The sequence below is a fragment of the Mytilus galloprovincialis genome, chromosome 3 (assembly GCF_965363235.1).
Source record: "Mytilus galloprovincialis chromosome 3, xbMytGall1.hap1.1, whole genome shotgun sequence".
Classification (NCBI taxonomy): Eukaryota; Metazoa; Mollusca; class Bivalvia; order Mytilida; family Mytilidae; genus Mytilus; species Mytilus galloprovincialis.
Window position 1 is genome coordinate 89,874,221 of NC_134840.1, and position 18,834 is coordinate 89,893,054.

The 18,834-nt window shown below is 32.5% G+C and overlaps 1 protein-coding gene across 1 annotated transcript in view; it reads left to right on the forward strand.

Moving 5' to 3' along the window:
- LOC143069320 (uncharacterized) overlaps nucleotides 1-18,834 on the forward strand; it is a 164,561-nt gene that overhangs the window by 57,191 nt on the left and 88,536 nt on the right. The window contains exons 13-17 of the mRNA XM_076243889.1: nucleotides 2,048-2,119; nucleotides 3,140-3,239; nucleotides 6,756-6,961; nucleotides 15,894-15,947; nucleotides 17,385-17,463. Of these exons, the coding sequence (XP_076100004.1) occupies nucleotides 2,048-2,119; nucleotides 3,140-3,239; nucleotides 6,756-6,961; nucleotides 15,894-15,947; nucleotides 17,385-17,463 (511 nt within the window). The remainder of the gene's footprint in view (nucleotides 1-2,047; nucleotides 2,120-3,139; nucleotides 3,240-6,755; nucleotides 6,962-15,893; nucleotides 15,948-17,384; nucleotides 17,464-18,834) is intronic.

Sequence of the window (18,834 nt, forward strand, 5' to 3'; positions counted from 1 at the left end):
TTTATTTTTGCTGACTATTTGTCTCACAGGTCAAATGGAGTTCATGAACTAAAATTTATGTTTTATAAATTAACTGACTTGAAGCATAGAAAATATGTTGTTTCAAAAGGCCTTTTGAGTCCCGAATAAAAATAACTGTAAATGCTGATGTCAATATATAAATAAATATTTAGCACCTCATGTTGCCGCAAGTTTATTGTTTTCTACTAGGTATTAAATTATTATAGAGACACCTTTGATCAATTTTTGTGGCAATTGTCAATGGCAGTTAGCAGTGTTTAAGAACATTAGTTGTTCGATCTGCTAGTCAAATACGTTTTGTTAAAATATATTTTCACGCTTTTGGTCTTTTGGAAAATGTTGTTTGTGCTGTATTTTAGACCCCTCTACAACGAAATTAAAGATTACAGGTTTTGTGTATTTTAATTTCAAAGTAAAACGTGCATGCTTTATAAAAATATATAGAAATACATACTTGACAAATTCCCTGCAGACATTATCACAGGCTTTCAATTAATGATGAAATAGATATATAATAAAAAAAAAACGTCATCAAGTTTCCTTAATTTCCCTTCGCTTGATTTGGTATTTTTTTGGGTATGTTAATATGTATTAAACAACTAGTCATTACATTTTTTGTTTAATAGGTATAAAACAACTAAGTCAAAGTCGTATTGTTTTCTATGTTTAATATGTATAAAACAACTAAGTCATACAATTGAGAATGGAAATGGGGAATGTGTCATAGAGACAACAACCCGACCATAGAGAAGACAACAGCAGAAAGTCACCAACAGGTCTTCAATGCAGCGAGAAATTCCCGCACCCGGAGGCGTCCTTCAGCTGGCCCAATAACAAATATATATACTAGTTCAGTGATAATGAACGCCATACTAAACTCGAAATTGTACACAAGAAACTAAAATTAAAAATAATACAAGACTAACAAAGGCCAGAGGCTCCTGACGTGAGACAGGCGCAAAAATGCGGGGGGGGGGGAGGGGGTAAACATGTTTATGATATCTCAACCCTTCCCCTATACCTCTAGCCAATGTAGATAAGTAAACGCATAACAATACGCACATTAAAAATCAGTTCAAGAGAAGTCCGAGTCTGATTACAGAAGATGTAACCAATGAAAATAAACAAAATGACAATAATAAATAAATAACATCAGACTACTAGCAGTTAACTGACATGCCAGCTCCAGACTTCAATTAAACTGATTGAAAGATTATGTCTTCGTCATATGAATAACAAGCACAATCCTTCCCGTATGGGGTTTAGTTTTATACCATCATAACATATATGAGAAGAACATAACCCGTGTCATACCATGGTTTTTAAATAAATGTGTTTAGTTCCGATGCAAAGACCCTATAAGTGAATCAATATTAACGCCAAAATATGCAATCTTTAATGATCTAACAACAGTATCGTAACTATATTCCTTCTTAATAAGTCTATTTAAAGGTTTTGTTAGCTTCTGTGGTGAATACTGACATTTTTGTGCTTTATAAAGAATATTTCCATCAAATATCGAATGTGAAATACCTGATCGTATAAGAAGTCTGCATGTTGAGCTATATTTACGAATGATGTCCTTATACCGATGATAAAATTAAGTAAATGTTTTTACTAGTTTGTGATATCGAAAACCCTGGTGTAATAATTTTTCAGTAATACATAAATTTCTCTCGTTAAAATCTAAAACATTGTGACATACACGAGCGAATCGTACAAGTTGAGATATATAAACACCGTAAGATGGTGACAAGGAAACGTCACCATCTAAAAATGAATAATTAAGAAAAGATTGGAAATTAGAAATCATCTCTTTTATCATAAATTGTATAGTCCTATTGCTTTCTGTGTTGAATAGGTATGAAACAACTAAGTCATAGTCCAATTGCTTTCTGTGTTTAATAGGTATAAAACAACTAAGTCATAGTCCCATTGCTCTTATGAACTTGAAACATTTATCATTTGAATCATGTTAATATGAAATTAATAGCTTGAATTGGTATTTTAAAACACATTTTTTCAGACTTCCAAAGAATTCACAGTAGCCGTTACATATGGTGATTTGATTTCAACTTTGTATGAATATGGTTTCCAGGTATGTATGTGTAAATCGAAGTTGCACTGTAAGACATTTTTTCTTCAAGCGATGTTTCGTCAGGCTACACGTTTTTTAACACACTAATTTCGCTCCAAACATGACATACTAACACGTAAATTATGTATTTTAAAATGCTAGAAACTATGTTATGCGTATCTTGTTTTTCTAAAATTTCCATGTTTTTTGTGTTATATATCAGGCCTGATGAAGATCTGTTTTATTGCAAGCTATATAATTGTAACACGATTTTGTACTAAACTAAGACAATTAATTTTTTAAATTTCTAATGTCTATTAAATGTACAAGATAATATTTTATCAATGTATCGTTAAAAGAGGGACGAAAGATACCAGGGGGACAGTCAAACTCATACATCGAAAATAAACTGACAACGCCATGGCTAAAAAGGAAAAAGACAAACAGACAAACAATAGAACACATGACACAACATAGAAAACTAAAGAATAAGCAAAACGATCCCCAACAAAAACTAGGGGTAATCTCAGGTGCTCCGGAAGGGTTAGCAGATCCTGCTCGTCGTGTTGCTTATGTTATAACAAATCCGGTAAATAGTTTAATTCGGTAGGTCACATTCATGAAAGGGAAGGGGATTGTCATTAAGGAACATATCCGATATTATTTGTGAAACGGTTATTCCATAACGGTCAACAAACTCGTGATGGCGTCCGTAAGATTTACGAAGGGATGATTTCAACTTCACCATTTTGAACTCTTGGTTTAATAGCTTCCTTGTGAGCAGCAACCCTCTATCAAGAAAATCATGATAGGAAATGTAAGCACGGGAATATCGTATCAATTAAGAGATGCAGGTGCTGCTGGAATGTTGCTACTTAGAAATGGAAAGTTCACAATTTGAAAGCTGAAATCATCTCTTTTGTCGTAAAGTTTTGTTTTCAACCGACCCTCATTGTCAATTTCTAGATGTAAGTAATTTGTTTTAAATTTCGTTAAAAAAAAAACCCAGTGTGACGGAAGACAATTTCTATTTGAATTTAGATAATATCTGTTGCACCAAATCAAATGCTAACAGAGTCGGAGTATGGACTTTTTGAGATATACAGGATACAGTCGTCAAGAAATGGACACACTATACACGGTAGTATACATATTTATCAATTTTTCTATTATAAGCTTACCTTGCCCAAAGCGCAAACTGAACTTTTATAATCTCTTGGCGTCATGTATCGTCTGTCTTCTTTTGAAACATCTTCCTAATAATTATTGGGGTATCTAGTTAAAAAATTGTCCGAAGACCCATTTGACATGGATAACATGTCTATAAATTTAAAGTTGTAAATTTTTATGTCATTAGTTTATTGGTGGTGAGTTGTCTCATTTGGAACTATACTATACAACATCTTCATATTTTTGAAAATTTAACAGGGGCAAACAAATTCCAAGTGTTGGGCTTTCATCCTTTCGTCCATTTGAATCATAACTGTTTGACATATTAACCAAACTTGGCCACAAGCATGGGGTTTAAAAATGTGTCCGATTACACGGCCAACCAACCAAGATTGCCACCATAGCTAAAAATAGAACATAAGGGGTAAAATGTAGATTTTGGCTTATATCTCTGAAACCAAAGTATTTAGAGCAAATCTGACATGTAGTAAATTTATTTATCAGGTCAAGATCTATCTGCCCTGAAATTTTCAGACAAATTGAACAACCCGTTGTTTGGTTGCTGCCCCCGAATTAGTAATTTTAAGGACATTTTGCAGTTTTTTGTTATTATCTTGAATATTATAAAAGATAGAGATAAAATGTATACAGCAATAATGTTCAGCAAAATTAGATCTACAATAATGACCAAAATTGTCAGTTGACCCCTTAAGGAGTTATTGCCCTTTATAGTAAATTTTTAACCATTTTTCTAAAATTTTAGTAATCTTTTAAAAAAATCTTCTCCTCTGAAACTACTGGGCCAAATTTAACCAAACTCAGCCCAATCATCATTGGGGTATCTAGTTAAAAAAATCTGTCCGATGATCCGGGCAACCGACCAAGATGGCCGCCATGGCTAAAAATAGTACATAGGAGTAAAATGTAGATTTTGGCTTATATCTCTGAAACCACAGTATTTAGAGCAAATTCAAAATGAGGTAAAATTGTATCAGGTCAAGATCTATCTGACCGGAAATTTTCAGACAAATCGGACTACCTGTTGTTTGGTTGCTGCCCCCGAATTAGTAATTTTAAGGAAATTTTACAGTTTTTGGTTGTTATCTTGAATTAACATGGTGACTCTACTTGCATATTTGTTTTTGTATTCCTATGAAGCTGAATTTATCAAAGGGCTTGTACAGAAAGGAGAAAATGAAATTAGCCCACCCTTTCAATTTCACCTTTCGGTATATTGATGATGTACTATCTCTTAATAATAATAGATTCAGTGATCAATTACACTAAATATATCCAAGTGAACTTGAAATTAAAGATACTACCGACTCAGATAAATCTGCTTCATATTTATACCTTTTTCTAGAAATGACTACTGATGGTAGGTTGAATACCAAAATTTATGACAAACGCGATGATTTTAATTTTCCTATAGTCAACTTTCCTTTTCTGTGTAGCAACATCCCAGCGGCACCAGCATATGGAGTATATGTGTCTCAATTGATACGTTACTCTAGAGCTAGCTCAAAGTACGTTGATTTTGTTGAACGAGGAATATTGCTTTCTCAAAAGTTGCTTAGACAGGGCTATGAATTAATCAAATTAAGGTCATCACTCAAGAAATTTTACGGTCGCCATCATGAGTTGATTGGCCATTATGACAAAAGTGTGTCAGAAATCATATCTGATATTCTTCCCCAGTTATAATAACCTTCCATCTTTACAGAACTGAACAAAGAAATAACACGACGGGTGCCGTATACGGTGCAGGAAAAGCTTTCCCGTCCGCAGCACCTGATTTCACTCCCGGTTTTTAGTGGAGTTCGTGTTGTATCTTTTTTATTATTTATAACTGTTGATGTAAATGTCCTTTGGTTTTATGAGTCTTTGTTTACTCCTTGGTTTTGATTGTTATTGGCTTTGTAAACTTTTACAAAATATTTTCCTTTGAAACTACTGAGCCAAGTTCATTATAGATAGAGAAATTTGTAAGCAGCAAGAATGTTTAGTAAAGTAAGATTGACAAACACTTCATCATCACCAAAACATAATTTTGCCATGAACTCTATTCTCATCTATTATGTATGTCCTTTGCTTAGTATGAACATAGACCAAGGTGAGCGACACAGACTCTTTAGAGCCTCTAGTTTAAGATCACATCTTGCAAAACTATAATAAATAGACGCAAATACACTCTAAATAGCAATATTATAAGTAATTTAAGAATTTTCAAATTAGTCAGTATGGTCGAAATCGTCAGCTGACTACTTATTGAATTTGTGCTTATTTAACGCGGTTTTTGCTTATTATAGTAAAAACTTTAATAGATTAATGGAAATTTTACATTCGATACAAACATTAGTAACACACAGAAGGATTATTTTTAATGTTTCAGAAATATGTTTTATTCTTGAAAATCTTGCATAATGCCCATAGTGTTTTACTTAAAGAAATATTTTAAATTTAATTTTTTTAAGGAATAAAACAGGTACAAAATATCTCTTAACAATAACTTTCCAACATCATTTATGAATATATGTTAGATTAATTATCAAATCCAATAAAATCCTAAATCAAAACTATTAGTGATGATTATTTTCATTGGTGTCCTTTAATATTAATTAAATAGGTAAAGTCATATGGTATAACAAAATTAAAACCACGTGTGTTTTGCTTTTGTTTTGATTGGAAGGTTGTTACACTATTTATATTGACTTTATATATCAGGTACCAAATAGGAAAATAGCCCAAAAATTTTGGAATTAATAGTTAGAGTTCGTATATCATTATTATATTCAAATACATCAAGGAAAAGTTAAAATGGACAGATAAATAAACTCATCACAGATACCAGGATTATCAATTTATATTTACGCCAAACGCGCGTTTCATTTACAAGAGACTCATCAGTGACGCTCGAATATATATATAGTCAAGTGAACAATAAGATCTGAGAGTGTTGAGAATGTTTTGATGCAATATCAGACATAATTCATACTTTTTAAATTTTTAAGACAGCATTCAGACAACTTCAAACAAAACGTAGCTGTCCTTTGATGTTGTTTACTATATTTGCTTTTCGCTTTTGGTTTATACATAGATAAATCTTTGGTGTTGAGGCTTGATTTTTTTTGCGCCTTTTAAAGCTTGCTATGCAGTATGTGTCTCATCGATGGAGACCGTAGATGACTTTTAGTTTTTTTACCTTCTATATCATTTGAACCGTGGCGAAGAGCTGTTTCATTGGCAATTATACCACATCTTCTTATTTTTATATTTCGGACCTGCTGACATGCAGTACTAAGGAAAAAATTTTTTTATCGATAAAGCTCACGTGTAAATTTAATTATTTGCAGCATGTCGGATTTATTCCAAAGACGCAATGTGTCGCTTAAAATGTGGTGGTATTTTCCTACAGTTATAATAATTGCTTGTTTATAAATTCAATGTCAAACTTTCACCAGAAAACCAGTTTTATTTATTTCAACAGGTACTATTTTAATGGATGGAGATGGTGTCCAAGTTGTGCAGGTTAACAATTCGTTAGATGTTGAACTTGCCTGGCATTTAAATCGGCATGTGCGATCTGATCAAAATTTAGAGGACATATTTAATGAAAAATACGCCATAAAACTTATGGAATGGAAAGAAAAAGGACATGGTGATAGAAATGAGAAGTTCTTTTTAACCGACGCAGTAAGAATTAATATACTAAAGATACTATTTTAATATTAAAAAAAAACCGAAAAGTATTCATGTTCCTTAAAATATAAATACTTTTTTAAGATTATCTTCAGTCCTCCTTTTCAAATTTAAACTTTTGTTTATTCTATATTATGCTAGTATTGGATATAGAACAAGTGCATTCACAGTTATGCTTTAATACACTGTACTGTTAAATTGGATTGTTTTTAACATTTTTCAGAAACACAAGGATGATGAGATGCAGGATGGATGATATTACATCAGTGTGTCACTTCTATACAGTTTCGCTTCTCCACATTTTATTTGTTCAAAATAAAATTGTAAATAATTTAAAATTGATTGCCTCATACCTTTCATCTGCAGGCTGTTGGCTGTGGCACACTGTTGTTGATATCATTCACACTTCATTAAATTTAAATGAATACAGCTAACAGCCTGTAGATATACATATTGAGTTAACCCCTCACGCATAACGTTATTAGTTGCTTCGATAGTCCTTTGAAATATATTGAGATTTTTTTTCTATATAGTCATCAGGAATATTTGGAATACCCCTTCATTCGTAGTTCATTGACGCGGTAATAAGCTAATCAAATCAAAACAAGTGTTCATGAGTTAGTAATAAAGATTATTTTTGTGAGAACAGTTAAAATTATTTCACCGTAGTAGACATTCACAACTTGCAGTTTGAAAATTAATAAAGATAATGAAGATTCCATCAAGTTAAGGTTTTTATATATGTTTACAAGAAAAGAAAGATAAATTGAAACTTTCGACTTTAAAACTCCCTTTACAAGAATTCTAAAAATATAAAGAGTTACTGCGCACTTTTCTTATAATAAGGGAGATAGATAGCTTTTTCGGATTTAAAAGGCACATCCTGTGAATAGCGATCAAAGGTACCAGGCTTATAATTTGATACGCTAGACGCGCGTTTCTAAATACACAAGACTCATCAGTGACGCGCAGATCAAAATAGTTTGAAAGCCAAACAAGTTAAAGTTGAGGAGCACTGAGGCCCCAAAATTCCAAAAAGTTGTGCCAAATACGTCTAAGGTAATCTATGCATGGAATAAGAAAATCCGCAGAATTTCGAATATTTCATACTTTTGCAAACAGTGTATTTATAAAATTACCATATAATTGATATCCATGTCAACATTGGAGTGCTGACTACTCGGCTGGTTATACAATCTGTGAAATATGGAAGCTTATGATAAAGAAAAAAAGTTATCATAGGTACCAGGATTATAATTTAATACTCCAGACGCGCGTTTCGTCTACACAAGACTCATCAGTGATCTTCAGACCAAAAAAGTTATAAAGCCAAATAAATACAAAGATGAAGAGAACTCAAGTTTTTAGTCTTAAATAAAAGCCAAAAAAGCTACTTTCGGTTTACTGCAGGTCACGTCCGGCCGATCTATTATAAAGGTTAATTTGTCTTTACCTTATACAAAATACCTAATTATATTACATCATAAGCTTTTAACCTATACATCATAAATGTCATCGGATTGGTTCAAACTAAATGTAACAAATATTTGCCATAATGTTTCAAACAGGTTTCTACATTTCTTTCTGAGTCACACTATCGCTGTTTGATTCGAATAGGAATTATTCTAGGAGAGGTCAAAATCTAAATGTTAGATTATCCTTGACCATAAAGACATTATCTTAATGTCTAGGTCGAATGTCGATCTCAAAACAAAAGACCTTTAATGCCTCTAATTTATTATAGATAACATATCGGAAGTAGATGCATCGTATTTGACTTCCACCTCGTAAAGTTCGCAATGACTTGCTTTCATGTATTGTCTCGTTAGAGATGAAATGTCACAAAGCGTGCTATATCATATGTTTCTTCTCAGAATAGGAACATATGCTACGTCATTTGATATTTGATTTACATTTGCGGCAAATTCTCATTCCACGAAGTATGGAGTGCTTTGCTCCAATTGGCCATGTCCAAGTGATCTGCAAATTCATGAAACGATAGATTTTCTAAATAGACTTGGTTAATCAGTAAATGAATGACTGTAATTACAACAGTTCGGTGCTCGGGAGAGTTTACACATTGTATAGACACGTGTCTTGTTTTAGATCGTATATTAACCTCTGGCTTTCTTGTTGTTTCTTTATGTCGGATTAAAACTGTGAGTTCCACATCTCATTTCACACACACACACACACACACATACCGAAATAAAAACACGTTTTATGTCGTTTGGCAGACATGAACCTCGTTTTTTTATCAAACAAACAATTCTCTGAAACTGACATTATCAAGATGCTTGATCTTTCGTCCCTCTTTTATAATCCAATACTCCGTATCTTCTATGACGTTTGTAATAACTTCAGATTGAAAAATTAAAAAAGCAATTGATCTCGTCGAAATGAAAATGTTTGAAACAAATGTTTCTTTAATTTTTTTCTTGATGTCTCGTAAAACAATGTGGAGGGTTTCACTTCAAAATGATTAAGCCTATTACTCGTACCATCTAGTATACATTAATAACATTCACGTTGATTTTCATTACACAATTATTAAATTGGATTTTCGTTTAAAGTTTAACGCCTTGCACGATGGAGGTTGCACACTCAGCAGTATTTATTATTTAGATAAAAAATAATATAGTGAAGAAAATCGTGGAATTTTATCGGATTACTGATTTTAAATTACTGTTTAAAAAAACATGTATACTAGTTATGTTAACTTAGGATCTTGCCTCGAGCTGATAGATAAGTTGTCTAAGTGCAAAATAATTTTGAGCGACATCTTTTTGCGCCAAAAAAAATCTCAGCTGAGATAGCTTCATGATAGCTGTCGATATATAAATATAATTCGTCTAAATTTCAGCCGAACAATGTTAGATCTGCAAATTTTCTGAAGCAAATTTATTGTTCCGGGACTCAAACTCATGCTCCTGAATATCGTGGCACCAAATCTCCTTGCACTGTACCTGACGTGCTAGACTACTCGACCACCTAGACTCTATCGACAGCTATCTCATTTGCGCTACAACTTGTTTTCGTCAATGCTACTTCTGCGCCACTTCAATTTAAACTGATTTAAAGGTATCTTAAACTGCGACAATAAAAAATCATCTAATAGCGCCAATTTTTATTAACAAACAGTGGCGGTGGATCCATATCTTTTTGTACGGGGACGCTGACTGACCTAAAAGGGGAGTAGGCACCAGTCGCGCTTCAGTGATAAGCTAAGTTATCAATCAAATTTTTCCATCGAAAGGAGGAGCCCGGGCCCCAGGCCCCCTCTGGATCCGCTTATGATCTATTTTTTTTTATTGAACTTCGTCAATTTTGAACGATGACTTACAATATAATTATTTCTGTGACTGCATCCTACATTCATTTATAAAATCCTTTACGATATAGATAATTCAGCTGATCTGTAAAAATTCCATCTTCGTGATTTGTGGAATTTTGTTTCAAAATTTCAGTCATTTTAAAAAAGGACTAAGTATTTTTAGTCAATTTATATTTATTTTTACTTATATATATATATATATATATATATATATATAACAACTAAATGATTTGTACAAATTTTATACTAGTATTCGTGACTTATATAGTATGTACTGTGTTACGACCCCAGATTAAAACTGACGAGAAAAGGTAACACCTGAGCACCGAAAGCTGTGTTTTAGTAGAGTCTAGGTGGTCGAGTAGTCTAGCACGTCAGGTACAGTGCAAGGAGATTTGGTGCCACGATATTCAGGAGCATGAGTTTGAGTCCCGGAACAATAAATTTGCTTCAGAAAATTTGCAGATCTAACATTGTTCGGCTGAAATTTAGACGAATTATATTTATATATCGACAGCTATCATGAAAAGGCCCCACTATAACAATACGGGAAACATGTTAAACGAGAAAATGAACGTCATGATTAATAACATATTTAACGAAAAACATGAATAACAGGTTCTTGACATGGGAAAAGCACATATAGTCGAGTTAAACATGACCGTGAGCTCTCAAATATACCTTGGCCCCAGACAGTTGATAAACAGCACACCATATACTACCAAATTGCAAAATAAAAAGTTCTTTGAGAAGGATAAAATAAGCAAACAAAAACACAAAAGTACCGATCGAAGAAAAGTCGTAAGCTATATCATATTAATAATTCACTCATCATCGATACCAGGATTAAAATTTTACATTTACGACAGACGCGCGTTTCGTCTGTAAAAGACTCATCAGTGACGCTCGAATCTAAAATGTTAAATGGCCAAATAAAGTACGAAGTTGAAGAGTATTGAGGACCAATACATTATGTTCTTCCAGACTAAAGTAGTTGCGGAAGATACCAAGGAATTAAAAAAAATCGAAAGTCGAGAGAAAAGCTATGGCAAAAAAAAAAACGAAGACAAGTTCACAAAACACTACATACAAACTAAAGATTGATCAACTCGAACCTGAAGAAATACGAGAGTGATAAATAAATCGTATTATCAATCAGTACAAATTCAACGGATTTATGTAAATATGTCATAAACAGCACGAGCCTTCAGAAATGCCAATAAACAAGTAAACAGTATCGACAGTAACTATTCTTGACTGTATATAAATACATATTTAGTTATGTTAATATTCCCCCAACAAAAAGAAAATGAATGAGAATACCGATATCAATTGCGATATTTATTCGTACCGAACTTGTTTAATCTGGTAACTTTAATTTAATGAGTACAGAAACGTAATTTAAGAACTACATTTATCAACAGCTCGTGTGCATTCCTGACACTTCATATATAATATAACATGACATCTTTTATAACAATTAAGATAACCAGGTAAGCATAAAATTCAAAAAGATCTCATTTCATAGATGTAAACTCACAGGGAAAGTGGTACTATTTATTCTACCATCGGCGACAGACTAACATTTCAAAGTCTAAATTTTACACTTTTATGATAAAAAAAAACCATGGAGAAAACAGTTATGTGTGGTTTAAGTTCATTATTATTCTGTTTTAAAAATTAAATCCAAATTATTTCACGACCAACTTGCAACTAGGCTTGTTTATGTTATCCATGCCATATTTCATTAGGTTTGAATAAAGACAACAGTAGTATACCGCGGTTTGAAATTCATAAATCGATTGAGGAAATAAAAATCCGGATTACAAACTAAAACTGAGGGAAACACATCAAATATAAGAGAACTACGACACAACTAAAACACAACACTCAAATGTAACACACACAGAAACGAACTATAATATAACAATGGTCGTTTTCCTGACTTAGTACAAGACATTTTAAGAAAAAAATTATAAAAAAATAATTTATATTGTAAATAAACACATTGCAGTTATTCATAGATAAATGATAAAAAATATATTGCACCCTTACATCCAATCCCAAAACTTGTAAGTTGACTTCCTTCACCTGCCTACGATAAATGCAATGTAATCTGATTTACAGTAGCGCATAACTTGTATTAGACTTTTGTTAGAGTCGAATCAATCCCCGAAATCGGCGTACCTGATGCTGCCTTCCCTAGTTTCACTTTTGAAACTGACAATCGTTTCAATCCATGTTATGCTTACCATTTCTCAAAGGATTCGTGTTTACGACAGACCGAAACTTGTGTTCTTTACTGAAATACAATACGGTTTTTTTAGAAAATGCGGGACAAAAAATTTCATTTAGTTTTTTTATCGCTTCATTTCATTTATAATCCGCGATCTAAAGTACTCATTCTATGTTCAGATTAATGAATAGTTGTATTTTATACGATGAAACGAGTGTTTTAATTACCCGAAATATAGCCATTAATATTATTGATGATTAATAAAGATTTCAGATATTCGTCAACAAGACAGCAACGAATCAACAACGAAAACAGAGAAAAAACACAATAACCCAAAAGATGGATTTTTATTCAGATAGTTGAAAAATTCTGCATTCTGAATTTTGAATTGGTTCGTAAAAAGGGAGAAAAGTTGTGTCAAGTATTTGTTAGGGTTACTTAAATGTTCCAGCCATATGTGTTACCTTCTTTTTTGATTAAAAAGGTCATTTAAAGGGACACTAGCTACGAGATATATAAAAAAATCAAATATATCATTTTATTTGCTTAATCATTAATGAAATGCAAGTAGTGCAATACAAATCGCTTTTAGCAGCCAGTATGGTTCAATGTTGTCAAAATAAGCTAAAAAAAACATTGATTATGAATTATTCACTTGCAAGTGAATAATTCGACCTCATTGAATCCGTATTTATGTGAACTTCAATTTAACTCATTAGCTTTAAATGGATAACACGTGGATTGTATGTGTAAAGTTAACGGAAAAGAATGTCAACATTGAAAGTGAAACAAAGGTATATCATTTGATTGACTGATTCGATCCACAGAAAATCATTCTTATACTGGTAAAAACGAGGATAAACATTTATTTTTCATCTATAATATGAAATTAAAAAGACAAAGAATAATCCAACAGCTCGAGTTTGCTTAATCTATTTATATCTATATACATAAAATTGAGAATGGAAATAGGGAATGTGTCAAAGCGACAACAACCCGACCATAGAGCAGACAACAGACGAAGGCCACCAATGTGTCTTCAATGTAGCGAGAATTTCCCGCACCCGTAGGTGTCCTTCAGCTGGCCCCTTAAAAAATATGTATACTAGTACAGTGATAATGGACGTCATACTAAACTCCGAATTATACACAAGAAACTAAAATTAAAAATCATACAAAACTAACAAAGGGCAGAGGCTCCTGACTTGGGACAGGCGCAAAATTGCGGCGGGGTTAAACATGTTTATGAGATCTCAATCCTCCTCCTATACCTCTAGTCAATGTAGAAAAGTAAACGCATAACAATACGCACATTAACATTCAGTTCAAGAGAAGTCCGAGTCCGATGTCAGAAGATGTAACAAAAGAAAATAAATAAAATGACAATAATACATAAATAACAACAGACTGCTACAGTTAACTGACATGCCAGCTCCAGACCTCAATTAAATTGATTGAAAGATTATGTCTTCATCATATAGTTTCATAGTTTCATAGTTTTATAGTTTCATAGTTTATTAAAGAAAACTCAACCGCAGAAGACTACGTAACAGGAGCATATTACACACAATATCAATCACAACATATTTCATAATACATACAGTATACATTTTTAAATTATACATCTTCAGAAATAAATCTTTGTTTATTGCAATTTTAAATCAGACAAGCATCTTTTCTACCTTTTGAATAAAAATTGACAGCTTAGACAGCACATTATTATTACAATATTTAAGCATGCCCAGTACTTTTTTAAAATCTTCTTCCTTGAACTTCCCCCTTAAATCTTTAACTTCATAATTGGTACATATACATATATAGTGGTACACATCCCCAAAACTAGCTTTACAAAACGGACAAATTCTCTCATTTCGTGGTACATTTCTCCATCTTCTGTTTCAATGGGAAACTTTGTATTACACACCCTTAATTTACATATATTTACTCTATGAATTACATGTTTACATCGCTTATATGGTCATCGGATGTCTTTAGAGGTCAACTCGATAATTAATTAGATTATCATAGATAGCGTCTAGACTAAAAAAAAAGCACAACACGAAGCTACGTATTTTCATGCCCTTGCCCTGATAACTGTTTATTTTAGACTTTTAATAATTTGGATAAATGTTTTACATTGTTATAAATCAAATATGAGAATTTGATTAAAATCGGTGAATATGAATTCGACAGCTACTGCCCCTTTAAATCGGGGAAGGGTATTATATTTATTCCTTGTCTCTAAGAAATAGACACGAACACATTTCAGAGTGATTGATTTTCCATTATCTTAAAAAGATATTTACTATAATGCTTTGTGAATATTTATACATTTATACTTTTGACAGGTATAGTATGTCCTGTACCAAGTCAGGAATATGGACATTGTTATATTATTGTTCGTTTCTGTGTGTGTTACATTTTAACGTTGCGTCGTTTGTTTTCTCTTATTTTTGAGTGTTATTTCACATTGCGATAAGACGTGTCACGGTACTTGTCTATCCCAAATGCATGTATTTGGTTTTGATGTTATATTTGTTATTCTCGTGGGATTTTGTCTGATGCTTGGTCCGTTTCTGTGTGTGTTACATTTTAGTGTTGTGTCGTTGTTCTCCTCTTATATTTAATGCGTTTCCCTCGGTTTTAGTTTGTTACCCCGATTTTGTTTTTTTTTTGTTTTAGTTTGTTACCCCGATTTTGTTTTTTGTCCATGGATTTATGAGTTTTGAACAGCGGTATACTACTGTTGCCTTTACATAGTACCTGTATAAAACATTCCTCAACGTTCATTATTCATCGAAACTGTTGGCGTTTTGGCATATTTCAGCCAACTGTGAATCATAACATGAGGTCTGCTTAGAGATATCTCCCCAAAACAAAACAATAACTTATCAGTGATTAAACACACTAACCGTAATAGTTCGACAAAAACAGAAGACTGGATTTTGTTTAAGAACTCATCCATTGTTTCTTTGCTACATTTAGACATAAAAGATTATAAGACCCCATTGTAGGATTATGACCAACGAAAGTAACCAGTGTTAATTGGCCATTACAACTCTGAGAAGACATTATTATAGCTATAACTCTTAAAACTTACCATTGTTAATGTATGACCTTGACAAAGGTCACTAGGTCAAGGACTTGTCCAAGTTATTGAATTTTGTGTTGTAAACTCATTTTAACGGTTTAATGTGTTTTTAAACTTTCAGCGTATTATGCGTTAATTTGGGTGTATTTTTTACAATATAAAAAGGAAACCCTATCAATTGTTCGCGAACAATTGACATATTGGTTGTTTATGTCTTGTATCAATTTGAAATGCATTATCTTAATTGTGACTTCATTTCTTTCAGGCGAACGCCTATACCAGGATGCATATGAAACACGCTGGAGATTATTGCGTCCAGGTAAATTAAAATACTATGTGACAAACTTGATTTTTAGAGATGCAACTTTCACAGTATCCGGTTTATATAAATGTACTTTTTTTCTCGGGTGAATCGGTCTTTTATTCGAGAGTAGAATGATTTTTGTTATCATTTTTTTTTTCGAAAGAAATTACATGAGATTAAATGAATTTACTATTGTTTCACAAGTATATCAGTTTTATTCATAATCTGTTTGAATTGTTTTACAATAGTCGTTTTGGGGCCCTTTATAGCTGGCTGTTCGGTGTGAGCCAATGCTCTGTGTTGGAGGCCGTACTTTGAACTATAATGGTTATTTTTTACACATTGTGCCATGTATGGAGAGTTGTCTCATTGACACTCAGACCACACCTTCTTATTTCTATAAAAAGACACGCACGAAAATGTTCTATCCTGATTTAAATGTCAAATACTGACTCTAAGCTATTCATATCGATGACGAACAAGAGGTACTGGTCTGAAAAGTCGTTGTGGATCCGGATGATTTTATTATTGCTTGTAATAAGATGATCAATGTGGAAGAACTTCATATGAAAGTCGTCCGCTTTCTTGTTTATCATAGAAATCTTACACTTTGTCAAAGTTGTGTTGACGTCTACGGCTGAGTAACCTTGTTCAGTCAAGATTACATGGATATTTTGCAATTGGCAGTGATTAAAAACGGCTGTGTTATAAGGTTTGGTCGTTACTTTGTTCGATTTGAAAGACGAATTGTAACCATGTCTAGCTGCAAAGTAAGTGTTTTCAGCCTCGTTGTCAGTTGTAGAATCGTTCATCCACAATCGGTCGAGGGCTTTGAAATTGCTAGAGTTGTCGGGATAAGTCAACAATCCTATGATAGTAGTATATATACTTGGATTCAGGAATTCAAACTGCTGACCGGACAGTTTTTAATGAATGTTATTGAAAAGAAACACGGTGAGACCATTGTGTACAAGGAATTCATTATCTTCCTTATTTCATGAAAATAGATTACAACCGTTTATGTTTTTTTAATCATTACAGGCAACGATCATATGACGCATAACGTCTAAAATGGAAGTAGCATATTTTGTCCCTAAGACAAATCCAGCAATCATTTTTTATTATTTAATAATGTAAAGTCAGTTATCTCATAAGTTTAAAGCACCAGAAGTGATTTGGTGTTAGAAACCAAACGAAATATATATAAGCCGTTTTTTTAAACAAAGTATCTAGAAAACAAACGATCTTAGATTCAGCTGTTTGTACCGTTTCATAACATCAAAAGGGCGTAATTATTATTATTTTACAAACAATGTGACCTTAGATATATGCATAATTATAACTTATATTTTAGCTTTCAATCTTGATAATGAATAATTATGAATTTGAAAGAGAAAACCTAAAATGTTTTTTTGAAAAAAATAGTTTTATGAAGTATGACTAATTTTACAGATAATGGGACTTCAGAATGAAACTTCACCTGTAAATGATAAATGGAAAGAAATCAAATTTTACTGCTTTTCCGTCAAAGGTAATTATTTCCTGATTAGCTTTTTTTTATAAAACCATGCATCTAACTTGTCTACATTCATATCTATAAAACTCTATAAATGAAAAGATTTTCTGTGGTAGATCTGGATGTGTTTGATACGCTTCTTGTGTAGGTTTGCAATTCGACAGGGAAAACTGTGCATCCTTCCACAGCGCTTGTGTGATTACATCCTTTGGCTTTTGGTAGAAAGGTGTTGACGAATTTTTAGTTGCCTTTGTATAAGTTTTCGAAACTCTTTTGTCTGTCCGCGTTTTTTTTACTGGCCTATCTGCGACTTATAGAATGAAATTCAAAACAGTGTGGCTGTGGCCATTGATTGACACATTAAATTCGTCCATTGACTGGGACAATTTAGGTGAACGTTTGTATGTAACGACCACTGTCACTATGTACTTTTTAAAGACACTTAAACTTTGGGGTCACCAAAGGTTCTCAACACCTTAATAAAGTAATTCGAAAAATTAAACAGAAATAACACGATGTTTTGATTTATATGAATTATATAAATCAAAACATAAAGGTTATTCCTGATTAATTTTTCGAATTATTTTATAATTAAAGGCGTTAAGAAACCTTTAGTGATTCCACAGTTTAAATGTCTATCGTAGGTACGTCGTGAACAGTGGTCGTTACAGACAAACGTTCACGTAAATTGTCCCAGTCAATGGATGAATTTAATGTGTGAATCAATGGCCACAGCCACACTGTTTTGAATTTCATTCTAGTATTTGAAAGCGCTCAAATTTGAAGTCATATGAATCTTATAATTATGAAGTCGTTATACGATCGAAAGTGAAATATATCTTTAAAACGAAAAGCACACATTCACACGATTCAATACTTCTGAATTATGAGGTCGTTATACGATCGAAAGTGAAATATATCTTTAAAACGAAAAGCACACATTTAAACGATTCAATACTTCTGAATTGTTGTCCAAGTATAAGAGAAAAACGTTACTTAAAATTTCAATTTAATTTTAACATGTTTAAAAAACACTAGAACACACCCGTGATATCGCGGGTCCGTGACTGAATTAAAGTTTATAACTATGCGCAAGCCTTATTTTAGTATCAGTACTGTCATCTGATAAAGTCATGCCGATTATAAGATACACAATTTTCTCTGCTTTCAAATATTTCTGTTTGAACCCGTCGAACTGGAACTTATCAATTATTGGTAATATTAATTATTTGGAAAACAAAAGGTCCTGGAATGGAGTATTTTTAATCAACAGCATTGTCCTATATTAGTTATAAATAAAGTTGAATTCTTTGATTCGCTGTTTTACGTCATGCCCGCTAACAAATTGAAACTTTCCAGATTTTTAGTATTCGTATTGTTATCTTA